The sequence below is a fragment of the Neofelis nebulosa genome, chromosome 12, assembly GCF_028018385.1.
Source record: "Neofelis nebulosa isolate mNeoNeb1 chromosome 12, mNeoNeb1.pri, whole genome shotgun sequence".
Classification (NCBI taxonomy): domain Eukaryota; kingdom Metazoa; phylum Chordata; class Mammalia; order Carnivora; family Felidae; genus Neofelis; species Neofelis nebulosa.
Window position 1 is genome coordinate 24,986,927 of NC_080793.1, and position 23,999 is coordinate 25,010,925.

Genomic DNA, 23,999 nt, shown 5'->3' on the forward strand with positions numbered 1-23,999 from the left:
AAATTTCAAACTTAAAAGTGCCTTATAGGTTTTTAAGTGGTTTCTGCTTCATAATTTCATTTGATCAGCACAACAATTTATCAGAGAACAGGAATAATTTGTTCACCATCTTACAGATGTTAAGGGTAGAATTGGCTAATAGATTTCTTGTGATTCATGCCAGTCTACTGCTCTTCTTAATGCATTCTGTTGTTCACTTTGCTGTGATTTGCTTTTCATTTGTAGAGGTCTTGTTTCTTGGTAGTTTTCAATCTGATGTTCCCTATTCTGATGAAAGTGGTAGCACAAATATTATTATGACTATTTTATATACTCAGCATTGAAACTTAAATGACATGCCTTATCAAAGTTTTAGAATTAAAAATGAGAATTTTTTGAGTTTTGGTCTGATCCTCTTTCCATTATGTAACAAAGGCCTTTTGGTTAAGACATGTTGTCATATCTCATGTATTTAATTTATGAAGCAAAATGAAAAAGGTTAAAAAGGAAAAATAAAATTTAAATATTACTTGTCAGTGTTAAGTTCCTTTACATTATAAAATTAACATATATAAAGTTCACTGAAAAATTTTAAAGCGCCCTAAGAAGTAATAGTTAAATATTAAAGTTGTTTAAGAATAAAGTCACAGTATTATTAGTCTGTTCAATATTCTTCTTCAAAATTTGGGATCTATTAATACTCAAAATGCTCTAAAAGTTTTATATTATACAACCAAATTTCAGGCAGTAACTTTTTCTTAGACCTCCTTGATAATTCATTTTATTTCAGAGGAGAGGGGCCACTGAAAACTTCCCAGGATTTAATTCATCAACTAGAGGTATGTTTTATTTCCATTTTATGCTACTAATTTAATTCTGGGCTAAAAGTGGGTAATAACTGGGTTTTCTAAATGATTTACCATGTCACGTTTGTATGCTAACCTGTGCACACACATGTGTAGAGAAAAGTGAAAAAGTAGAGGGCTCACAATAGCATTTTGTGGAGCGTTTTTGGTTATCTTGTTGAGTAAAACTCAAATATTATCGGGATGTAGCAGAATGGGCTTTGCTGACAGTATGTGCAATAACAGTAATTCTAGGTTTTCCTAAGGAGGTGAAAATATCTTGTTAGCAGATGCATATCCTGCACGCTTTCCTGAATGGCTTTTTGGCCTCTTCATTAATGGATTGGATGAATGATATTGATTGCATGAGAACAACACATGAGAAAGCATTTGTCATATGCTTGAGACAGAGAGTGCTTGGTACAGTTTTCCTTCTTCCCTTTCACATCCCTGCTGAGTTAAGGCATTCAGGAAGAGACAGACATTCTCACACCCACCCTTGTGCCTCTGTGTATCTGTGGAAGTCCACATAGGCCCATCTCAAATTCCCCTCCTTCACGTAGAGGCTTTAGATTGGCAAGTGGGTTGCTAGATTACTTTCCCTAACTCTCACATTAGTTTGTTTGCTTTTCTGGAACGAAGGGCGTTCTTGCATTTGAAATGTGCAGTTTCTATCACCTTTGATGGTTTCCTTTGGTATTCCCGTGTGCTGCCACCTGAGCCCCGTCAGGAAAGGGATTTCACCTTGGGAGGGTGATCATCATCAGAGTCAGAACATTTCTTGTATGTATTTTTTGTAAAGTCAACTATAAATGAGCTATTCCCCTTAAAACAGTTTTAATAAATTCTGGATTCATTCTGTTCAGTTTGGCTCATATCCATTCGAAGTCGTACCATACCACAAGGGATATTTCACTGCAAAAGATCTACTTGTCACCTTCTTCCTGTGTGAGCTTATTCATTAAACCAATGTCTATTGAATTGACTACTAACTGGTGGACGTGAAATGTTCATCAACTATTTATTGAACTTGTACTGTGTGTCAGATCCTGGGGATAAGTGCTGTTTGGAGAAAAGAGAACAAAACAAAGCCACTGCTGCCCTCTGCCCTGCAGCATACATTCTAGTGGGAGGAGGTAGACAGTAGAGAGTTAAGTACACAATGTCCATATATAAGCATTTAGAGATAAAATTATAAAAGATAAAAAGAGGTGATAGGAGGGTGACAAGAAAAGACCTCTAAGGGGGTAACATTTGAGTAATTAATGAAGTGAGAGAGTGAGCAGGGTGGTTATCTGGGGATAGAATATTTCAGGCAAACAGAGCAAGTGCAAAGGCCCTGAGATGTTGGGGTAGGCTGGAGGGATCTGAAGAACAATAAGGAGGCAAGTGTGGATGCAATGGAATGAGCCAGAAGGAAAGTGGTAAAGTATGGCATCTCTGTAGCCACTGGAAGAACTTTAACTTTTATTTTCCAAGTATGATGGAAAACCCATTGAGGGTTTTGATCCTGAGTGGCAGGATCTGACTTTGGTTTTAAAGGTTTTGGGTTTGACTAACAGGGTAAATGGTATTGCCATTTACTTAGCTAGGGAACACTGAGGGAGAAAACCAGATTTAGAGGTTGGAAATCAAGCATTCTGTTTTGTTCAAGTAGTATATAAAAGACTGGTGTCAGGATCGTTCAAGAATGGAGAGAGAGATTTGAAAGTCATCGGCTTTAAGTTGGTTGTAAAACCACGATACTCCAGGAGACAGACATGGATCTTGCTCCCGAGAGGTTTGTGGGCCAGAAGGGAAGAGATGTAAACAGAAAGTGGTAATGTGGGATAATGAGGAATGTATGGGTAAGTGAGTCATTCTGTTTGGTTAGGATCTAGGTATAAAACTCACTGGTTTCCCTTTAAAAATTTTTTTTTTTTAATGTTTATTTATTTTTGAGACAGAGAGAGACAGAGCATGAACAGGGGAGGGTCAGAGAGAGGGAGACACAGAATCTGAAACAGGCTCCAGGCTCTGAGCGGTCAGCACAGAGCCCGACGCGGGGCTCGAACTCACGGACAGCGAGATCGTGACCTGAGCCGAAGTCGGCCGCTTAACCGACTGAGCCACCCAGGCGCCCCTGGTTTCCCTTTTAAAGGATAAGGAAGGGAGTGAAGGATTTTTGACCTTGAGATCAGTTCATCCAATGATAGCAAGGTGCTAAGGCTGTTGGATAAAGGGTTAAGGTTAACCCTGAAAGTATTGCCTTCTCTTTATGTTCTTTATCTAATTCATTACCAAGGCTTGTTACTTTTCTTCACAAACCACCCTCACATTTGCCCTGTTCTCATCTGCTGCCACCTAAAGCTAAGTCTCCCACCCTTTTCTCCCCTGGTGTCTCTTACTCTGAAACATTCTGTTACCATTTAAAAATAATCATCCTAAATATTCCTAATCTTATCTGACCAACCTTATTTTTCACTGTTCTTTGCCATCATCCTGTTCAACTCATTAAACTATAAAATGCATGGTGAATACTCAAGAACCGATCTGAACCGGTCCTCTCAAATGGCTGGTTAAGGAATGTGTACAGGTGACAAATTTTATCTTGCTTGGCTGGAAGTAGGAAAGTCCTAACCCTTTTGATCTCATATTCTACAATTCATCACCTTTTTATAGTTGGGGTATTATAAGATGAGCTCCAGATCCTTCTGGGAGCCTGGACATAATTTGTATGGTTAAGTATCATGTGTCTGTATGGCCCTCCAGAGCAACTGGAGGTTTCCAGGTGCAGAGGAGAGTCTCCAGGGATTGATTCTGCATCAGGTCTGGGAAATCTTCTGAATACAGTTGAACACTTGTGTTTCCTGGGTAGAAGAAAAACTTCAGGAGTTCTATGACAGATATGACAATTAGCCATGAGTATATTTCTTATGAACTATCCATAAGATATACATCTAAGTAGTGATACTTTTTCTTTCCACTAGGTTTTTGCTGAAGAGGGCTTAAAGCTTGCTTCAAACATACAAGTTTTCTCAAAACAGGTAATGCAACAGATCTGCCTGCTTGGTGATAGTGGTGATGTGAATACCCACTGTGGGGGTATATTATTAAGGTATAAGGGTATTTAGGGTTTAAAAGATGACGATTTTTATTGAAGTTATTATAACTTCCTGAATTATTTTTCAGCTGAAAGATGATGACAAGCTTATGCTTCTCCTGGAAATAAACAAACTAAGTCCTTTATGCCACCAGCTCCAGACAATAACTAAGACACCTTTGCAAAATCAAGTGTTTCTAAAGGTAAAAGGCAGAGTGGGTTATTCAGGGAGACGCTTGAGAAACTTTCACACTTAACCAGGTTTGCTTCTAGCCCATTTTTCAAAGAGTGTTATTACCCACAGAAGGGCAGTTTACTTCCATTTTTCAGGCTTTGATTCTAAGAGTCATTTATCATCTGTAGTTATAACAGACTCCGGGGAGCAGTAGGTTCACTAAATTAGCTTTTTGGACATAATTAATTTCACAACACTGAGCAGCTACCCTTAAATCCTGATGTCATCACATGTCTAACCAGGGCCCAAATTCCTCAGAGTAGGGGCTCCTGTTGTTTGTCTCGGGGAATTTAAGCCTCTGCAAACAAAGCAGAGTGCCAGAAGTTACAAAGTAGGGAGTTCACTGCCACTGTTTGGAGTGTTTTAAAAAGCACCTAAACAACTCGAAATAGAACTGGTTGATTTTCCATCCACTCTTCCTTGGGGCTCCATGAAATAGGCATGAATCCTGATGGCAGTCCTGCACGTGTATTCTGGGGCGTCAGGTCAGCTCCTGTGCCCTAATCCTTATGACTTTTGAGATCCTTTAGATTTCCATAATAATGAAATGTTATCAGTTTAAAAGTAAATCAGTGACACAGTCTTCTGAAGTACTCCTTCTAGAAGCTGATTTGCTTGGCTGTTGTCATTATAGGTTGATAAGTGTATTACGAAGACAAGATCCATGATGGCTATTTTGGTCCAACTTCTCTCGCTTTGCTATAAACTGCTGAAGAAGGTAAGATAATTTTTCTGTCTGAAAATCACATTTTAAAACTAGTTTCAAGGAAAATGCAAAAGAAATAGTTACTATTTAATTTTGTAATTTTTATTGTAAAAGCAAAGGAGAAACTAATTGCCTTCACTCTTTCCAGCTTCAGATGGAAAACAACAGATGGGTCTCAGTTACCAATAAAGACTCCATGGATGGTAAAACTTGAGAAGCTTTTGGGGGCAGATCTCTGGAACTGCATGTGGCAAAGCTGATATTTTAAAAAAGCAAATGATCCTTTTTATTTTCAGAAATTCAACGATTTTATAAAGAAAACAGTGATGAAATCTTGCTTTATTTTCTGATCATGAAAATTATTGTGGAGCTTTTGACAACTAATAAATGCCATGGTAGTTTCTAGATTCCTAATTGTGGTGTGAATTTAAAATGGCACATTGCCACTAACAACATTCTTGAAAGTCAAACCAAATATCCCAACTGTCTTAATGACAGTTTAATCCAAAGAAGCTACTTTGAATATGTGCTCACCTTTGGCCTAAAATACCTTAATCTCCTCTTTTCTCTTTTTATTTAAGCTTACCATCTAGAACACTAATTTTCAGCAGAAAACATATAGTCGACTGGGTGAACCCAGGGGTTTCCTTAAATCTGTGGATTCTTCAATTGCTCTGTGCACCAATTGTGACTGGCCTCTTTGCTGTCCTGTCACAGATCATCCATGCTACGAGCACACATTTGTTCTCTAACACGCATTTCATAGCACAGGTGTCTCTTGGGCTGCATGTGTCCCTCCCTCATTCCCAAACGCAGGGTCATGGAGCTCACTGCACGGAATCCTATAGGAGCTCACTAGGAGATGGCTCTCACTTCTCCTTCCACCATAGCTGGCCAGTCTGCTTCAATATTAGCTGGAATCCTAAGCCTATCTTACTGGTATAAAAAAAAGTCTTTGAACTATCCTTTTCTGTGCTGACTGATGGAATGGAAAACATGAGAGTAATGGAACCGAGAGGTTTTAAAATAAATTCTGAATAATCGTTCATTTTGTATATGTGCCTTTGGAATGTTCATTATAAAAGAAACAAACATCTTACATCTTTTTAATTTTAGGGTTTAAAGCTTTTCTTGTTTTTGTTTGGTGTGGGGTTTTGATTGAAGGATCTGGTTTATATGTTCTGTCCTTATGGTAAACTTCGTTTTGAACTCTTTTGATAGTGCTTATATCCCAGTGCTTTGAAATTCATTTTGAAATCTGATAGGACATGTCAGTTGCCAAATGGTGGTAGTTATAGAAGCTTGTCTGATGATCGTTATCTGGGTCATCCATCACAATCAATATTCACAAGATCCTGAAGAACCACAGTACTACCAATTAGTCGCTATTTTATCGAAGGAAACTAAACTTACTGTAAGCCTTCAGGAGAAAATGGGATACATTCAGCTTGGTCAGTGCCCTGTATAAAATTATCAAGCATGGTTTTTATGCCCTGAAACCAAAATATTCTTGAAAACTACAAAGGAAGTAATGGGAGAACAGTGTGAGGTAATGTTATATGTAAAATACATATGTGTATATTACATACATACACACAGTGTGTATACACACACACACACACACACACACACACACAATTACTATTTACTGTCTTTAGTATCTTTGTTTTATGGTGTCTTCAGCTACTCAAAATGGGGATCTGCTCGTTTGTGCTTAGATTTTCAGCTCACGGCACCATTGATGTAGGTGTTTGTAGAGTTACTACCTATATTGTGTCTGGTGCATATATTTAGGGGATAGTCATGCTGGCACTCAAGTCAAGAAGTTTTTCTTGTGAGTCAAAAATAACTTGTAGATTTACAGAATACTTTTATGTTCCTGAAATGAGAATATTCTGTTAAGTTCAGGTGGGGTGAGGAAGGGATGACTCATGACTTCAACAGCATGAGGATCCAAAACCAAAGGAATTCACAAGTAAAAGGCGAAAGGTTTATGCGATCTGAAGAGAAACCTGAGCATGCAAAGGAGTTCACAAGTAAGGTGATTTCTTCTGTATTAAATTAAATCTTCTGTTTTATTTACAGAGATCTTTAAATGTACACATATTGCAGTGCTGAAGAAAAAATTACAATTTAAGAAGCCCTTTTATTTGAAATTTAGTGTAAATAAAGACACAATCTTAAGCCATTATTCAGTTTTGTTTTTAGTTTAGATGATGTAAAGGTTTTTGTTCCATGCAAAGGCATGTGTGTCTTGGGGTTACAGCAACCTCTTGGCCGGCTACCCCGTAGCTAGAGCGTGAGACTGAGCAACTACAACACTGTATCAGCGCACTTCCCCGCTAGGAGAGCCTCTTCCTGATTCCGTCGTTTAGGAAAGCCACAGTGTTCCATTCGATTTGGTTGCAGAGAGGAAGGCCACCCCAGAGGTGTAAGGGGCAGAGTCTACACTCTGCCTCTCCCCTACAACGTAGAGGGAGAAGAGCTGGGGCTGAAGGGGCGGCACTAGCATTTTTGGTAGCGTCCGTCAGACAAAGATACAGTAAAAAGGCCCAATTGTTTTTTTTAACTTCAAACTGAGGGAAAATTGAGGCAAAAACAATGATCATGCCATAACATTTCAAACAGAAGTGTGTCAAAATGTAGTATTCACCAACGGGTTACAGGATGACGGGTAAATTATTTTTACTTTGCTACTTAAAACATAGGTGTCTTGTCCAAATTTTCCTCAAAGTGCTTTTGTTTGTTTGTTTTTAATCCAATAAAAAGAAAACCAAAAAAAACATCCCTTGCTTGACGATTGTTACGTAAAAGCAAAAGGAGAATTGAGTACGTGGGCAGGACAGAGGACCAAACAGGAACTGAGGCTTGTTAGACAAGACAAAGACAGGAAAGTAGGTTAAGTTTTAAGATGAGACGTGTCTGCGGATGGCTGGGTGTGAAGCATGCTTCACACGTGCTGGGTCTTGAGAGCTCTGATCGCTCAGGCCAGGGAAGTGTGCGCGTGCCGTGCTGTGTGTTACTCCTTTGTGGTCCTCATGATGTGGCTGTCGTGGCAGTGATGCGCCTCACCACGACTTCTTCATACTGTTTTTGTGTCAGTAACCCATCTGTTATGCTCTTACTTTCTTCAAATTTGGGCAGCACAACTGCAATGTAGCCTTCAGTGGATGGCTAGAAAGGAAATAGAAGATTTAGTACTGTCAGATGTGTAAAATCAGGTAAAAAGTATGTGGATAGGATCATACTTTTTTCTCCCCACTTTACCTTCTCTTGTAGAATAGATGGCTTATGGAGAATGTTTTCATTCACTTCCATCAACCGTCCTCTGACACAGCTATTTAAAAAAAAAACTGTTTTGAAGAAAAATATTACCTCCCTTGTTTCTTCTAAATTGTGGTTAAAAAGTAACTCACCTAGATATGGTGTATTCTTCTCCATCTGAGCAGTAAATCTTACACAGAGGTGCAAGCTCTGTTAGAAACTGTGCCCCCTGATAATAAAAGGGAAGAAGTTATTAAGTAGTGTATGTGTTCACTTTCCTTTGAGAGGCAGCCCTCAGTGTTAGAATATATTCCTGGAGCTAGTGTTTTAAATAAAAATGACTTTAGTACAGAAAAAATATTCATTTATTCAAACATTTATGTAAGTGCCTACTATAGGGCAGCTATAATCGTAGGCTCTAGGGGAAAGAGCAGACTAAGACACCTGAGGTAAAGCGTACTTTAAAGATTAAGAATATATTTTATCAACCTTAACAGTATGGAGGTTCCTCACAAAACTAAAAATAGAACTACCCTACGACCCAGCAATTGCACTGCTAGGCATTTATCCAGGGGATAACAGGTGTGCTGTTTCAAAGGGACACATGACTATCAACATTAGCCAAAATATGGAAAGAGCCCAAATGTCCATCACTGGATGAATGGATAAAGAAGATGTATATATATACAATGGAGTATTACTCGGCAATCAAAAAGAATGGAATCTCGCCATTTGCAACTACTTGGATGGAACTAGAGGATATTATGCTAAGCGAAATTAGAGAAAGACAGATATCATATGACTGGAATGAGGAATTTAAGATACAAAACAAATGAACATAAGGGAAGGGAAACAAAAATAATATAAAAACACAGAAGGGAAAAAACATAAGAGACTCTTAAATATGGAGAACAAACAGAGGGTTACCGGAGGGTTTGTGGAAGGGGGGGATGGGCTAAATGGGTAAGGGGCATTAAGGAATCTACCCCTGAAATCATTGTTGCACTATATGCTAACTAACTTGGATGTAAATTAACAAAAGAAAAAAAAACTTAAAAAAAAAATGTATTTTATCAACTGTAAATGAGAAAGTTACACATGGCCACGTAAAGATTTCAAAAGTGTAAGAAAATCCATCAATAAGCAATAATGTAAAATTCAACATGACAGAGTATGACAGTAATATTATACAAAGTTACTTTCATTAAGACCTAACTTATTTTTTATATTAGAACTTACTAGATAAAGGAACTTCTTTATTAGGGTTAATTACTAACACTGCTTGAAGCAGTTATATTTTTCTAATTAAAAAGGATTCACTTTGAGGAAAGTTTAGAAAAATAAAAAAGTTTTAAATAGCAAATAAGAATAGTTTACCCATTATCCTGTAACCCAGAATACTGCGTTTTGACATTCATCTGTTGGAAGGTTAAGGCATGGCTGTTGTTTCATGTACTCCACTATATGGGTGTGTCTGGGGGAGGTTCTGACAAGTATCTACAAGGAAGCTCATGGGGAACCCCTGCATGCATGTCTCACATGTTGCTCATTTTCCCAGAAATTTTTCCTACAGTGAACATGGGTATTTGAGGTCAAGATGCTATTCTCCATGACCTCTCTACCACTCAAAACATTAGATAGCACACAGACGCTACCACAACTGGCTTTAGTCCTCCACACGTGGGTATTTCATTTCAAAATACTAGTCAGTGTGACTCCTCACTTCCCGAGGAGGGCTGAGGATTTGTCCCTGAGGGTGTGTCCATCACTGGGTCTGTATTAAAAGAGCAGAAATGTTTTGACCCCTTTTGTATCACCTCCGTTGGGAGAATCAACGATTGGCAGTGCTGAGATTCAATCACATCTTATCTGTAGTGGGTTCCACATTTAGGTACTTCTCTATTCTTCAACAGTAACAATAGTGTTACTATTTTGGACAAAGATTTATCATAGGAACCTCACAAGCACTAGCTGTTATACTTGTAATTTGCAGACTTTATTTTTTAAGAAAGGTTCGTGCTTTTCTAAGTCCATGTGCTTTGTGAGCAAGGAAAAATTAATACTTGTAAGGTATGTTATTAGGGAATTTCAGGCCTACAAAGGGGAGTATAGACAGGATCTCCCAGAACGATGAGGGTAATTAGCAGAAACTCTTAGTATCAAGTCAGAAAATGAAGGAGCTAAATCATCCACTGAAACTTTCCTATCCTGTAGCTATGTCAGGAGACTTCAGTATGTTGCTGAATTGTCCTTGGTATGATGCTCTCTTTTAATAAAATGTGTCCACCCTGCCTAGAGTTGTAGAGGGTAGAGAGAACATTACAACTGAGCACTGTGTGGTGCTACAAGGTGCTAAGGTGACTGGATCTGTATCAAATTGGCAAAGATGAAAGAATGGAAAATGGTGAGGAGCAAATACTGTTATTTTTTTTTTTTCAGACTTTTTTCCCCACTATCTCAGGATATTTTTAAATTTATATTTGAAAATACATGTTAAAGAAGAGTTGGTCACCTAAGTTTTAGACAACTCAAGATGCTGGCTTCATAAAACTAGAAGAGACAAAAATATCTTGTTATATTGGTATTAAAGTTGTCCTTTCAAAGGTCCACCTTCTCCATCCTCCACCCTGGGAGTGACAGGAATGGTGGCACAAAACCGAAAATATGACAAATCCTTTTCCTCCTGAAATCCCTCATTTTTTGGTCTAAGAATTTCTTTAAGGTTAAGGTATTCTTAAAATTAGCACATCAAACTGTCAGGGAAGTATGCTGAGTACATATCCCTGGATTCTAAGACTGACTGGATCTGTCACTACTATGACATTGAAGATTTAAGTGGACAATTACAGGAACGTACCCGCTTAAATTTCCCAGAGACCTTGTTCTGAAGTCTACTACAGTTGGTGCTGATTTGATAGGAAATGCTTTTGATTGTTTTTCCACTTTGAAGAACTGGATGAGATTCTGCCAATGTGATGACACATATGCTGTAAGGAGCAAAAATGTGGTGCTGTGTTATTGTTTGGAAGAATTGTTCCTCATACGACACAGTACTCCTACTCACACTATTGTTTTCCCCCATTTTCCTCTGGCTACTGCTGGAACTTAACTAAGACGGGAAGGCAATAATAAAAGAGAAGTGAGGGGGCGCCTGGCTGGCTCAGTCGGTTAAACGTCCGACTTTGGCTCAGGTCATGATCTCATGGTTCGTGGGTTCGAGCCCCGCATTGGGCTCTGTGCTGACAGCTCAGAGCTTGGAGCCTGTTTTAGATTCTGTGTCTCCCTCTCTCTCTCTGCCCCTCCCCCACTCACGTTCTGTCTCCCTCTGTCTCAAAAATAAGTAAATATTAAAAAAAAATTTAAAAAAAAAGGGGGGGGGGATAAGTGAGACTGAATTTCCTTCCCAGAAAAAAGAAGAGCATTAAAGTCATTAGGTAGCACTGAGGTTGATGAGAAGGAAGGCATGCCCTCTCCATGAGGGTCCTCCATTTGGATGTTTGGTTAACCAAGTTTGTTTGGAGTAGACACTGAAAGGCTCATTCTTGTCAGCCCAACTCTTATAATAAATGCCATTTCAACATAGTGTTAGATAATCATTTAATGACCATTTGTTCAATCCAAGACCATACCAGGCTACAATACTAGAAACTTTTTTTTATAATTTAAAATTCCCAATTTGCTTACCGATTGGAGTGCTGCAGTATACAGTGGTCCTCACAGGGTTTGCCTTTGACATCTAGAAGAATGAATGACTCTGTTGATTGGTGGGTCGGCATTTACTCCCACTGTGTGGTACTTTCTTTGGTTTGTACAGGTAATTCTGAAGATTGAACACATACTGATCCTTGGTATCCCTTTATTACCCAAAAAGATATACATAAAGGCTTCCTGTAAAGTATTTAAAGGGACCTGGCCCAGAAAGAATCATTCATTCAATATTAAAGTGATTGTGATGGAAACCAATTTGACAATAAATTTCATATATTGAAAAAAATATATTAAAGTGTTTGCTACCTCTTTGCTCCATTTTGCTCCATCCTCACTTGAAAATGAGTACACTCAGGGATGCCTGAGTGACTTAGTTGGTTAAGCATCGGCCTTTGGCTCAGCTCACGATTTCACGGTCTGTGGGTTTGAGCCCTACATGTCCTCTGTGCTGACAGCTCAGAGCTTGGAGCCTGCTTCGGATTGTGTCTCCCTCCCTCTCTGGCCTCCCCCATTCATTCTCTCTCACTCACTCAAAAATAAACATTTATATAGATAGATAGATAGATGGATATTTAAAATGAGTACACTCATTATTTCTATTAGAAAAAGTGCCATTAGCAATGCATTCTTTATACAATACAGTAGCATATGTTTTGTTAGTCAATTTTAGAGTGACCAACTCTTTCTGATTTACCCAAGACGGTCTTGATGTTAGCTCTGAAAGTCTCAGATTCTGGGAAACACCTCAGTTTGGCTACAAAATTATATACCACAATATTTAAAAAATGAGTACACCTATTATCCCTGAATGAAAGGGAGCAAGTAGGGCCTAGAGAAGAGTCCTCAACGATGCTCGCACCACTGATATGTACTGCGTACACAAAGCAGTACAGCACGATACCTACCTCCAACTGATACGTGTATGGTACTGGCAACTTTTAGTAAAACTGTTAGATTCTGCTTTCCAAATGCCTCTATTCGAACCCACCTCTTCTCTCCATCCCTGCGTCTATTATAGTTTTCGACCTCATTTAAATCATTGTTGTGTATGGCCACTGCTATAGGATCGAGCCCCTCGAAGCTTTTCAGGCCCTCACGCCGAATGCAATCCAGCCCCTCCCTTCCTTGGTGGGGACCTCACCTTAGACTAGTATCTTATCGCAAGCGACCCACCCTTGAACTCGCACTGCATCGCCAGCCCCAGAGTGCGCCCGGCTGTATCTCAGGGCCCTGAGTCTGCAATTGCCATTCCTTCCGTCTAGAAGAGAACACAGAGATCCAGTTCCTCCAGACGCGGCGAGGAAGCATCGGGGCGCGCGCCCGTGGCTTATGATCTGTCACCACCGTCTCTACAACATCAGGCCAATGCGGCCGAACAGACACCTACATCATTCCCCTCTTACCGGCTTTGTACCAACGAGTGAAGTAACGATCCACGAGCGAAGGCACTGCGGGTCCCTCTGCCCCGGGCTCGGTAGCCATGGCGACCACGGTCGCCACTACCCCCGCTTTCCGGGACCCGAGCACTTCCTCTTTGTTCGCCCGAGGCGAAGACGTACTTCCGGCGCGCGGGCCACGGCGTGCGCACGCGTGCTGCTTTCCTGGCCCGGCAGATTCCGCCACCGAAGTTTCTCAGTACGGTGCTTCCAAGTCAGACGTCAAATCGCGGACCGAATATAGTAGTGTGGGCGGGAGGGCAGAGGGACAGAGGCGGAGGGGAGGCACAGCTCCCCACCTCTACCTTGCCGGGGCTACGGAGAAGGCCGGCCACGCCTCCGCCTCCTCGTGACGTCACTCCCGCGCCGCTGTTAGTGTGTCCCGTCTGCTTCGCACGCTCTTTGCAGTCTTACGGGTTGTCCCTTCGACCCCTCTCCAGCCACTCCTCCCGTGGGTCCAGCGGCCCGGGGGCCCAATTCGCGTCCCGAAAGCTGGAGAGTCTCGGGCCGAAAGGGGCGTGTGTGCAGCCCCGGGCGGGCTCCGGAAGGGCAGGCTGCGCGTGGCTGAGGAGGCGAGGGCAGAGCACAGCTGTTTGCGGATCCTCGCAGCGCGGCGCAGGTGAGCATTCGAACGACTCACTCCGGGCGGGCACGGAACCTGGCGTGTCCTCAAGGGATGTCCTGATGAAGAGGACCCCCGAGCGTGCAAACTCTCCCTGCTGCAGGAAACCCGGGAGTGGAGTATGGCGTGATAACCTTTGCCCTTAAATTCTCTTTTTGGAGACTTGCCATCAGCGCCATCCGGGGTCTGCGGCAAGCGGCATGCTGGGGAAGACGTGTTGCTCCCCGGTCGGCACATTGACCAGCCTCCGGATTCCTTGCAGGAGGGGACAATACCGCTGAACAATTAATGCACCAAATAAAGCGAATCAGTTAATGTGCGGCTGTTAGTGAATTGGATTTGTGTTGCGCGCTGCTTCTGGCATCTTTTTTCGTGGAGGTGCCCCCTGCGCTTCTCGACCTAATGTGGTATATTATGTGGTCCTCTCTCTCTTTAAACTGTGACCTCTTTGTAGGCAGTGACAGAGTCCTCTCTTGTCTTCAGATCCTAGCACTTACCAAGAGCTTAGTAGGTGTTTGTGTAGGCCACAAACCGGGTCATGGGATTAATTAGATATTGTGCAAAGAATTGAAACTGTATTGACAGCAACAGAGCTAACCAGTGAATAGTTTAATATTAAATATGAGCAAAAAGGAGGGAAAGACTGTTTTCATCTTGGGGGACAGAGAGAACAGAAATGCCATGTCCTCAAGCAGGAGGAACTCACTTGAATAGGATAATAGCAGTACTTCGATTTCCAGGTAGTGTTTGATGTGCTTGTGAGACATCCTGGTGATAATAGCAGAAGGTTGAAAATGTGGGTTCGTTGTTCACTTTGGGGACGGTCAGAGCGAGACATTTAGATCTAGTCAGCACATTAGTGAGCTGCCTGGTACTTGTAGTCATGGGCACGATAATTAGCCAAGAGGCGAAAGACTGGAGGAGTTGCCAGAAATTTCATAGAGGATGATGGGTGTGAAAAGTTAAAGAAGTTTTTTGAGCTTAGAAGGGTTGGGTTGGTGCGAGGTAAATTAATAGCTCACCTTTGTCGGTGATTTTGGAAGCTCTGTGACTTGAGAACTCCAGTTGTTTGCTATGTTTGTCACGCAGGGTCCAATCAGGAAAGTAGAAACCACACAATATTTCAACTGAATTTAGCATGAAGAATTGGTTAAGTAGCTATTTGAGGAATAAGAAGCAAAAGAAAGCAGTGAGGTAACATAAAATGTGAACTGATGAAAGTAGCTGTAACACTTAGCTTAGGGCTTAGGTTCAAAACAAGGGAAGATGGAGTTATCATGACCTAATCTTGGAGGAGAGGCATCGGAAAACTGGACTCTGACTTCAGGTGTTGATGACTCCGAAATTCAGAAGAGTCCTGTGTTCTGGATTTCAGTGTCTGGAGAGAGACTGCCGGGTTAGTGCTTGTGTTGTTTGGAGTGGGGCTGATGAGGTTGGTGCTGGGAGTGCCAGGGACTGGGACCAAGGGCCCCTCAAGGATGGAGGCCCATTGCTGGGACGACAGTGACTGGTGTAGCAAGATAACAGGAAAAAGTCTTCAGCTCTTTCCGTCTCGATCCTCCATATTCTTATCCTGGGGTCTCTCGACCCCAGGGATATACAGGTTTTTGGTTAATAGAGTCCAAGTTCACAGGAGGCATAGGAAGACATTTGATGATCTGATAATAGCGACAGTAACAGCGTGATTATTAGATACACTGGCATCAGAGACACACTGGAGACTCTACATTGGACCCCTTTGCCCATCTGTTCTCTTTTCTTCCTTCTCTATCACTCGCTTACTCCTCTGTAGCCAGGCATTCTCTCATCTCACATCTAGCCATCCTTTCAGATCTGTGTCAGTGGTCATCTGTATGATGTTTAAAGATAAAGATACGTAATTTTTAAATTTCTTGAAAAACCAAGCTTTCTATCTAGAATTAGATCTAAATTAAAAACCTGCATGATGTAATATCAGTTCAAATAATTTCCAGAAGCTCTTGAATATAAATGTCATCAAAGCTTACAAAACCATTGTTGGCCTTGATTTTCTTCCTCACTCCCACCATGTGATGTATGGTCTTGCCTTCCTCTTAACCCACATTACATGTTGTACTTTCATATTACACTTACCATTATGTGCTGTAGTAGTATGAAGATGAACTCGTCTTTATTCTTGCATTGTCGTATGTATGAAATGCAAGATGAGAGAATTCATCTTGGATTAAGGTGATAATAAAATTAAGGTGATAATAAGGCCATTGTGGTCTGTATGTTGCCACCCCTAACATAAATTAGGGACTTCCAGTTATAAACTGTATAAACTTTTAAGGTATCTGAATATAAATATCCAGTATGTTAAAATTCATTTGTTTTTTTTCTCTTAGCTAATGTTATATATTTAAGCAGGTTTGATTTTGTCAGACCAGAGTAGGTTTCCTATTTGTCATTCTTTTTTCACCTTTTCTATTGCACTGATAAAAACCAGGCCAGGAAAGCCAAATTATGTGAAGTAGTTATATCAAGTTACCAAGCTCCTCAATATTTATTGGTCATTGTGAGTGTCGTAATATCGTAGTGCCTTTTTTTCCTCTCTGAGAACAGTATATACTTTTATTTAAAAATATCAGTATTTATTTATTTATTTATTATTTTTTTTTTTTAAATTTTTTTTTCCAACGTTTTTTATTTATTTTTGGGACAGAGAGAGACAGAGCATGAACGGGGGAGGGGCAGAGAGAGAGAGGGAGACACAGAATCGGAAACAGGCTCCAGGCTCCGAGCCATCAGCCCAGAGCCTGACGCGGGGCTCGAACTCACGGACCACGAGATCGTGACCTGGCTGAAGTCGGACGCTTAACCGACTGCGCCACCCAGGCGCCCCAGTATTTATTTTTTAAATGAACATGGAAAACTAGTTTACAAAGAAATTTACCTGGTAATATTAAAGCCATTTTATTCTAGATTTTATTCAACTGATAGGATATGTATACTGATTTTTATATGATTTTATTTTATTATTTTTTAAATGTTTATTTTGAGACAGAGAGAGAGTATGCAACGGGGGGAGAGGCAGGGAGAGAGGGAGAGAATCCCAAGCAAGTTCCACGCTGTCATCACAGAACCTGACGTGGGGCTTAATCTATGAGCTTTGAGATCATGATTGGACGCTCAACAAACTGAGCCACCCAGACACCCCTGATTTTATAAATCAGTCAGGTTATAAAGATACTCAAATATGCAAAAATAAGATGTTTTCTTATTTATTTTGATCTTTTCAACTTTCCTGAGGAATAACTGATGTTAAATCTTTTTGAAGAAAAATTTTAAAGTTGAGGATCTTGCCTCTCCCAAAGGGTAAAAACATAAAGTAGATTTCAGAACCTCCGTTTGTAGACCATAAGTAAACAAAATGAGTTGGTGAGGTTGTGACCACAACCCTCTGTGGGTTCGGATTAGGTCTTTTTCTTTTTTTCTTGGTTATTCTAACTACCATGTCCCTGCCCCTATATCATTTTGCTTAATTTGAGTGTCATTTGTCACTATTAAACAGTTCCTTTCTCTCAGAGTAAGAATTCTTCATCAAGAGATATTTGTACTTTCAGGAATTGCTTCATCATGCGAAATCTAAAGTTACTTCAGACCCTGGAGTTCAGGGATATTCAGGCTCCAGGGAAACCTCAGTGCTTTTCTCTCCGAACTGAACAGAGGACAGTGCTCATTGGCTCAGACCACGGACTGATAGAAATAGACCCTGTCACAAGAGAAGTAAGTTACTTTTTCCAAACTTACTTCCCCCCTAATCCTTATTTTAAATCTTACTGAATTTGTATCCTCCTAAATGAATATTCCCATTGCCTTATATTGATGTCATATTAGATATTACTTGAATAGTAATCTGCCTTTAACTCTCCTTGTGTTTCAAATATAAGTTGGCAAAACTCTGACGTTATATTTTGTGTGGGTGCTCTACTTTTTACCCCTTCTATCATGTAAATACTGTTTATAACAGTGGATCACAACTGGGAATGCAAATGAAAATTGCAAATTTAAAAGCTCTTTGAGTTGATTCTGATATCTTCCCTTAACTATATTTTGCTACTTATGTATTTTAGGTAATTACATTCTTAGTTCTTTTCCCCTATACTATAGAAATTTTAGAAAACCATAGTTACTAGCTTTATATTTTACTGGGCATTTTTTGAGACCAGGCTTCTTGCTTTTGTTTAGTATTTGTTTGGCAAAAAGTCCCATAAACTACCTTTATTTTTTTTTTCGTGTTATTTTTAAGCAGTCTCTATCCCCAGCATGGGGCTTGAATCTATAACCCCGAGATTTAAGAGTCACGTGTTCCACTGACTGAGCCAGCCAGGCATCCCCGCGAACTATTTTTTTTTGTTGTTAAAGATTGTAGGGTTGTAATATTTCTCAAATGAAGGTTTGGATTTTAATCTAGAAAAAAAAATTTTGAAAACTTTTATATTAGAAAAGAAGCATCAAAAAGTCATTTATTTTTGGAAATGTTATGAATTGGTCTTGAAAGTCTATTGGCCTAACTTGCTAATATGTTTGTTTTGGTGAAAGGTGAAAAATGAAATTTCTTTAGTGGCGGAAGGCTTTCTTCCAGAGGACAGAAGTGGCTGCATTGTTGGCATTCAGGACTTGCTGGATCAGGAGTCTGTGTGTGTGGCCACAGCCTCCGGAGATGTCATACTCTGCAATCTCAGCACATGCCAGGTAAGTGGAAGGGTCCAGTGAGGAGGAAATCTCCAGCAGCCTCAAGCCACGTGTTTTGTGTAGAAGTTGAAAAAATCAGGAGCCATAATACTTAAGCATTTTGCAAATGAGAGTCTTTGCATTGTGTATTTCTTGACAAAAAGTTGTTGGCCTGGCTGTAGCTGTACTGTAGCTATATGTTAGCTGTATTTCTAAAGCTCACTTTTGTCTACTGATGGCAGCTGGAATGTGTGGGGAGTGTGGCCAGTGGCATCTCCATCATGAGTTGGAGTCCTGACCAAGAACTGGTGCTTCTTGCTACAGGTAAGCTTGTCCCTGGTCTCTCGCTCTGACTTTTATAAAACGGGACTCATAATACCTTAAAGGCTTAAGTTTTGGGGTACTTATTCAGAAAATTTCTTTGAACAGTGATAGCATCGTTATAATCTAGAGGGAATTTGTTCTTTTTGACTTAAACTTCACCTCTTAGTATATTGTTTTAAAAAATTATTTCTTATAACTGTTTCAATTTTTGGAAATGAGAAACAGTCCTAAAACTTGGAAAATCTCTGAGGTCCACAGTAAAATTGTCAGCAATATTTAATCTATTCCAAGAGCAAGAATTGTTATTAAACAGATTCTAAAGACTGCTCTTCCAGCTCTTTCAGGACCTCTTCAGAAGCTCTTGAAAACTACTTTTTTTCCCCTTTGAGTCTGTTCATTCCAGATGAGCTTCTGTAAATTGGCACCCCTGATGAGGTATGTATTTGAAGAGATAACCTTGGTGAAGTGTGAAGTTAGTGGAGGAGGGCTGGTGGACTTTCATGTTAGCTTTCATAAACAGTTGAGAATAAGCACCAGGTAACTTACCTAGACAGGCAGAGCTGTTTTGTTGTTTTTTTCCTTCAAATGAGAGTCAAAATATTTTGAGCGAATTGTGCCTTTCCTGTTCTCACTCTAAACTCCTCCACTCCAGCCCTGTAGCTTCCAGTGCTGTAGATACTTATGAAATAGCACATTTGTTATGTGAAAACAAAATCATTCTTGTTTGTGCCCACCCAAGGTCAACAGACCCTAATTATGATGACAAAAGACTTTGAGCCCATCATGGAACAGAAGATCCACCAGGATGATTTTGGTGAAAGTGAGTATAGCTTTCTTTGAAACATTTTGTGACCTGAAGTTCCTCTCAGGTTTGATCATTTTCAGAAACCCAAAGAACTATGAAAGGTGAAGCTTCATGCATCACTGTCTGGTAGCCCAGGTCCTTTAGCCCTTTCCAGACCATACAAGGCATTCCTCCGGTGTTTGCGGCTCTGAGAGTTCAGGTTGCCAGTAACCTGGGGAATAGAAATCTGCTTAATGTCACCTGCATAGTTGTTACCAAACCTCAGGGCAGGCTTAGGCTGGGGCTTCAATGAAAGGAACTGTGCTAGCAAAAATAAAGCGAGCATTTCTGGGGTACAGTTTTGGGGCAAAAACAAGAGAGGTGGGATAGAAGGCCGATTTCTTTGTTCCTACTGATTGGACCCGAATCTCCATTTTCATGGGAACCATCAGATTGTTTTCTTCCTAAGATGTAGCTGATGTGTGGGAGTATTGAAAGGGGAGAAGAGAGGAGATGTTTATTGAGTATAGGAAGCTCTGGCCATCACAAAGGCACCAGGTAGATGGCCCGGTTGAGGAAAGGGATGGGGGAGAAGGGATTTTAACTTTTACTGATTACTGACCTCATGCCTTCTTGTTCTCCCAACTCTGAGAAGTCATTTAGAAAGTTGCTACTCATTTATTTATTCAAAAATAATTTATTCAGAGATAATTTTTGAGTAGGTACTGTGAACACAGCAGTGTGTTTGGTGGTGTGGATAATTCAGATTTTCCTTTAAGGAGTCCCATAATAACATGTGTAGGTATTAGGGTAGTGTGAGGGGAAGGGAGCAATGGAGAGGGAGGACTTGAGAAGGCTGGCTTGAGCTGAGTCTTGGCTAAATTGGTGTGGGCTACGTGACAGTTGAGGGTAGGGGTGTGGTGTAAGCAAGGAAATTCATCCATTCCCAGGCATGGATGCTTCATAGACACGACATGGCTTACTCAGGCAGCCGTGAGTACTGTTGTATTGCTGCTGGCAGGACATGAGTGTGAATTGAAATAAACAGGATAGATTTTGATTAAATTTGGACAGGTTTTGATGATGCCGGATTTATTGGTTGATTGGTAGAGAGGGAAGAGACTGGAGACAGGGTGATCAGATAGGGGTAGTAAAAGAAACGGGTAAGAGATAAGGAAGGTGAATGTGGGGCCGAAAGGTGGAATGAATTCAGGAAAAATTTGGTTTTTAGGGACGACGGGGATACGTTTTTAGAATTATCTGAGAAATGTTTTTGGAATACGTATACATGATTCCCCTCCTGTCTTCGCCAATTAGAAATAGTAGTTAGAATGTGAAATAAACGGGTTTGGGTATGTAAGGTGAGGAGGAAAGAGTTTAGTGGGGCTCCAGTCAGAAGCTCAGGTGATGGGAATAAAGATGCCAGTAACTGAAAGGGAAGGTAGGGAAGTGCTGACTTGTAAGCGGTAGATGGTGAGTTCTGTTCTGGATTTATTTAAGGGCCATGTGGCATCACCATGTGGAGTAGGCAAATATAAGGGGTTGAAGCTCAGGAGAGGTCAGAGATGTGGATTGGGAGTCAGTGGCATGTAGGGAATCTTTACAGTCTTGGGAAGAGGTAAACTTACTCAGGAGCAGGTGTGGTGCTTAAAGAGTCTAGGATCTAGGGTGGGACTCCTGGGCATCCTTTTTGAGGACAGCCACAGAGGGAGTAACCAGCACACCTTTGGATGACAAAGTGCACTGGGCCTGGCTAATCCCACTGACTTTTTCAGAAGAAACTTAATAATAGAGTGTAAGTCAAGGGAGAGGGGGTCCAAGTCAGGGTCGTAGGTCTTAGACATATATTTGTCTCATCACTCTGTGATTGTGGTGAATAGATATTTTCCCTGTAACCCAGGGGTTGACAAACTTGTTCTGTGAAGGGCGGGATAGAAGTTATTTTCAGCTTTGGAGGCCACATGGCCTCTGTTGTAGTTACTCACCTCTGCTGTTTTAGCGTGAAAGCAGTTACAGACAATACATAAAAGAATGGGCATGGCTGTGTTTCAATAAAAATTTATTTGTAAATGTAGATACAGGCTGTAGTTTACTGATCCCTGCTCTCACCCCATCACTTATTGTCTGATCCCATTGGAAAAGTTCTCTTGCTTCATTCGTTGGTCCTTTACATCTCTGGAAACTCTCAGATAGAAGCACAGGGCTGTGCACCAGGGTAAGCATTGCTGTTCATAGACAGATGCAAGGTGTGCTATTGTAGTACTCCCATGTACCCATGCGGAGCACACAGGAAATGGTCATGCTGACCTGTAATATATAGAAATTATGAGGGGGAGGGGAACAAAAAAAAAAAAAAAGAGGTTAGAGAGGGAGGGAGCCAAACCATAAGAGACTCTTAAAAACTGAGAACAAACAGGGTTGATGGGGGGTGGGAGGGACGGGAGGGTGGGTTATGGGTATTGAGGAGGGCACCTGTTGGGATGAACACTGGGTGTTGTGTGGAAACCATTTTGACAATAAATTTCATTTTTTTCAATAAAAAAAAAAAAATTACGAACAGCTCTGCTTCGTCAGAATCAATGGCAGGAGGGAAGTATTGGGTCCTGGATCTGCCTGATACTTTCAGAGACATGTCAGTAGTACCTGTTGCAGGCGGATGCCTGATCCCGCCTACTGGAACAGAGGGTTGCATTATTTCAGCACCTGACTGCATACTTTATGCAAGAGAAACATTGTGATTTAGAGAGAACCTTAGGCTGGAAGGTGGACAGCCTGTGTTCTAATTTTGGCTTCTGCCAAATTTAGAGGGTCTCATTTTCTATCTATGTGAGGAGTGAATTCCTTAATCTACAGTCCCCACCACCACTGACAGGAAGGTTGGATACATTTAGTTGACCAAATAATTATAATCAGAATTTTATTCCTAGCTCTTGTGTTGAGTTTAATGTTCTTATCCATGGATGTATCTCGTAAATTCTTCATGTTTCATTCTTACTTGTGAAGTGAGAATTGTTGACTGTCCTTGAGGGAATTTAGAATATATGAGATGACAGTGAAGTGCTTTCCAAAATAAGACCATTTCAGATTCTTCAAAAATCACTGCTGTGTATGATATGGAACATTGGTTTTCAAATATTGAGTGCTAGTCAGTTGATTGAGAGATCTCAGAGGACCCAAGTAATTGCCAGTGACCTACTTAATGAAGAATAGCAGTGGAACTGTTTTTATTTCATTTCATGTAGCTTATTGATTGTTTTGCCTGTTCTCTATCAATTGCTCTCTAGGCAAGTTTATCACTGTGGGATGGGGCAGGAAGGAGACGCAGTTCCATGGATCAGAAGGTCGGCAAGCGGCCTTTCAGGTGCAAATGGTAAGATTGGTCTGATGGAAACAACCTTGACTGGAACAAATACAAGTTTTGCCAACTACCGGGAGCTCTTAGGTGTCCTGTTAGAGGCTGATAATGGATAGAGCTCTTCTGCTTTAGTAAAACTGAAACTTTAGAGCCCTCGGAATGAGTCATTCTAGAAAGACCCCTTTTCCTTTCTTATTGCCAAGTTGCTTTGTATTTTTTTTTCAGTGTAAGAATAATTACAACTAACACTCAGTTTAAAAAATATATCATCACAGATAGAAATGAAGTATTTTGTGTATCCCTCCCAGATACTCTCCCTTTCCTCCCCAGAAAGAGCTGCTATCCTGCATTCACTGTAGATCATTCTTATGTATGTTTTTATATTTTTCCTACATACATAAATTAGGTACTTTTTCTGATTTTTCCCTTTGGATGAAACTCTATTTTCCTTTTCTCTGAATACATTTTTTTTCCTTTTTTCTGAATACATTTTGAAGGTAGAACTATCAGAGTTATTGATAATGGATTAAATGTGGAATGAGAAGAAAGAATGATCCCAAGATTTGGGCTGAGCAAATAGAAAAGCATATTACTTGTGTCCATGTAGACATGTCCATGAGCTCCGTGGGACAGGCGGATCAATAATGCGCCGCTTAGGGGCGCCTGGGTGGCTCGGTCGGTTGGGCATCCGACTTCGGCTCAGGTCATGATCTCGCGGTTCGTGGGTTCGAGCCCCGCGTCGGGCTCTGTGCTGACAGCTCAGAGTCTGGAGCCTGTTTCAGATTCTGTGTCTCCCTCTTTCTCTGCCTCTCCCCTGCTCATGCTCTGTCTCTTTCTGTCTCAAAAATAAATAAACATTAAAGAAAATTAAAAAAAAATAATAATGAGCCGCTTGTCATTTACATTCTCCATCTTTACTGATTGCTGGCTACAATCCGTGTGACTCCTATTTCATCTCAGCCTT

The 23,999-nt window shown here is 40.7% G+C and overlaps 3 protein-coding genes across 7 annotated transcripts in view; 2 read left to right on the forward strand and 1 right to left on the reverse strand.

The window, feature by feature from the left end:
• Positions 1-5,254, forward strand: part of CTNNAL1 (catenin alpha like 1) — a 62,606-nt gene extending 57,352 nt beyond the window's left edge. Inside the window, exons 15-19 of the mRNA XM_058694645.1 lie at positions 770-818; positions 3,794-3,850; positions 3,996-4,109; positions 4,776-4,859; positions 4,996-5,254. Of these exons, the coding sequence (XP_058550628.1) occupies positions 770-818; positions 3,794-3,850; positions 3,996-4,109; positions 4,776-4,859; positions 4,996-5,061 (370 nt within the window). The 3' untranslated portion in view covers positions 5,062-5,254. The remainder of the gene's footprint in view (positions 1-769; positions 819-3,793; positions 3,851-3,995; positions 4,110-4,775; positions 4,860-4,995) is intronic.
• Positions 5,255-6,903: 1,649 nt separating this feature from the next.
• Positions 6,904-13,377, reverse strand: ABITRAM (actin binding transcription modulator). 3 transcript variants are annotated; one of them, XM_058694646.1, is made up of 6 exons: positions 13,223-13,377; positions 11,796-11,847; positions 10,969-11,098; positions 8,264-8,340; positions 8,115-8,184; positions 6,904-8,021 (listed from the first exon to the last, which is right to left on the reverse strand). In XM_058694646.1, exons 1-6 carry the CDS (start codon positions 13,299-13,301, stop codon positions 7,884-7,886), a joined length of 546 nt encoding a protein of 181 aa, XP_058550629.1. In that variant the 5' UTR covers positions 13,302-13,377; the 3' UTR covers positions 6,904-7,883. The 3 variants fall into 3 exon arrangements, with proteins under 3 accessions (XP_058550629.1, XP_058550630.1, XP_058550631.1); XM_058694647.1 differs by having other exon boundaries at positions 11,796-11,931; positions 13,223-13,362; XM_058694648.1 differs by lacking the exon at positions 13,223-13,377 and adding an exon at positions 12,961-12,984 and having other exon boundaries at positions 11,796-11,931.
• A 236-nt stretch (positions 13,378-13,613) lies between these two features.
• ELP1 (elongator acetyltransferase complex subunit 1) overlaps positions 13,614-23,999 on the forward strand; it is a 58,274-nt gene continuing 47,888 nt past the window's right edge. For 2 of the 3 annotated variants that reach the window (XM_058694643.1, XM_058694644.1), the window contains exons 1-6: positions 13,614-13,874; positions 17,462-17,624; positions 18,441-18,593; positions 18,815-18,896; positions 19,636-19,716; positions 22,965-23,050. In XM_058694643.1, coding sequence (XP_058550626.1) covers positions 17,475-17,624; positions 18,441-18,593; positions 18,815-18,896; positions 19,636-19,716; positions 22,965-23,050 — 552 coding nt within the window. In that variant the 5' untranslated portion in view covers positions 13,614-13,874; positions 17,462-17,474. The remainder of the gene's footprint in view (positions 13,875-17,461; positions 17,625-18,440; positions 18,594-18,814; positions 18,897-19,635; positions 19,717-22,964; positions 23,051-23,999) is intronic. The other variant, XR_009251499.1, reaches the window with a different exon arrangement.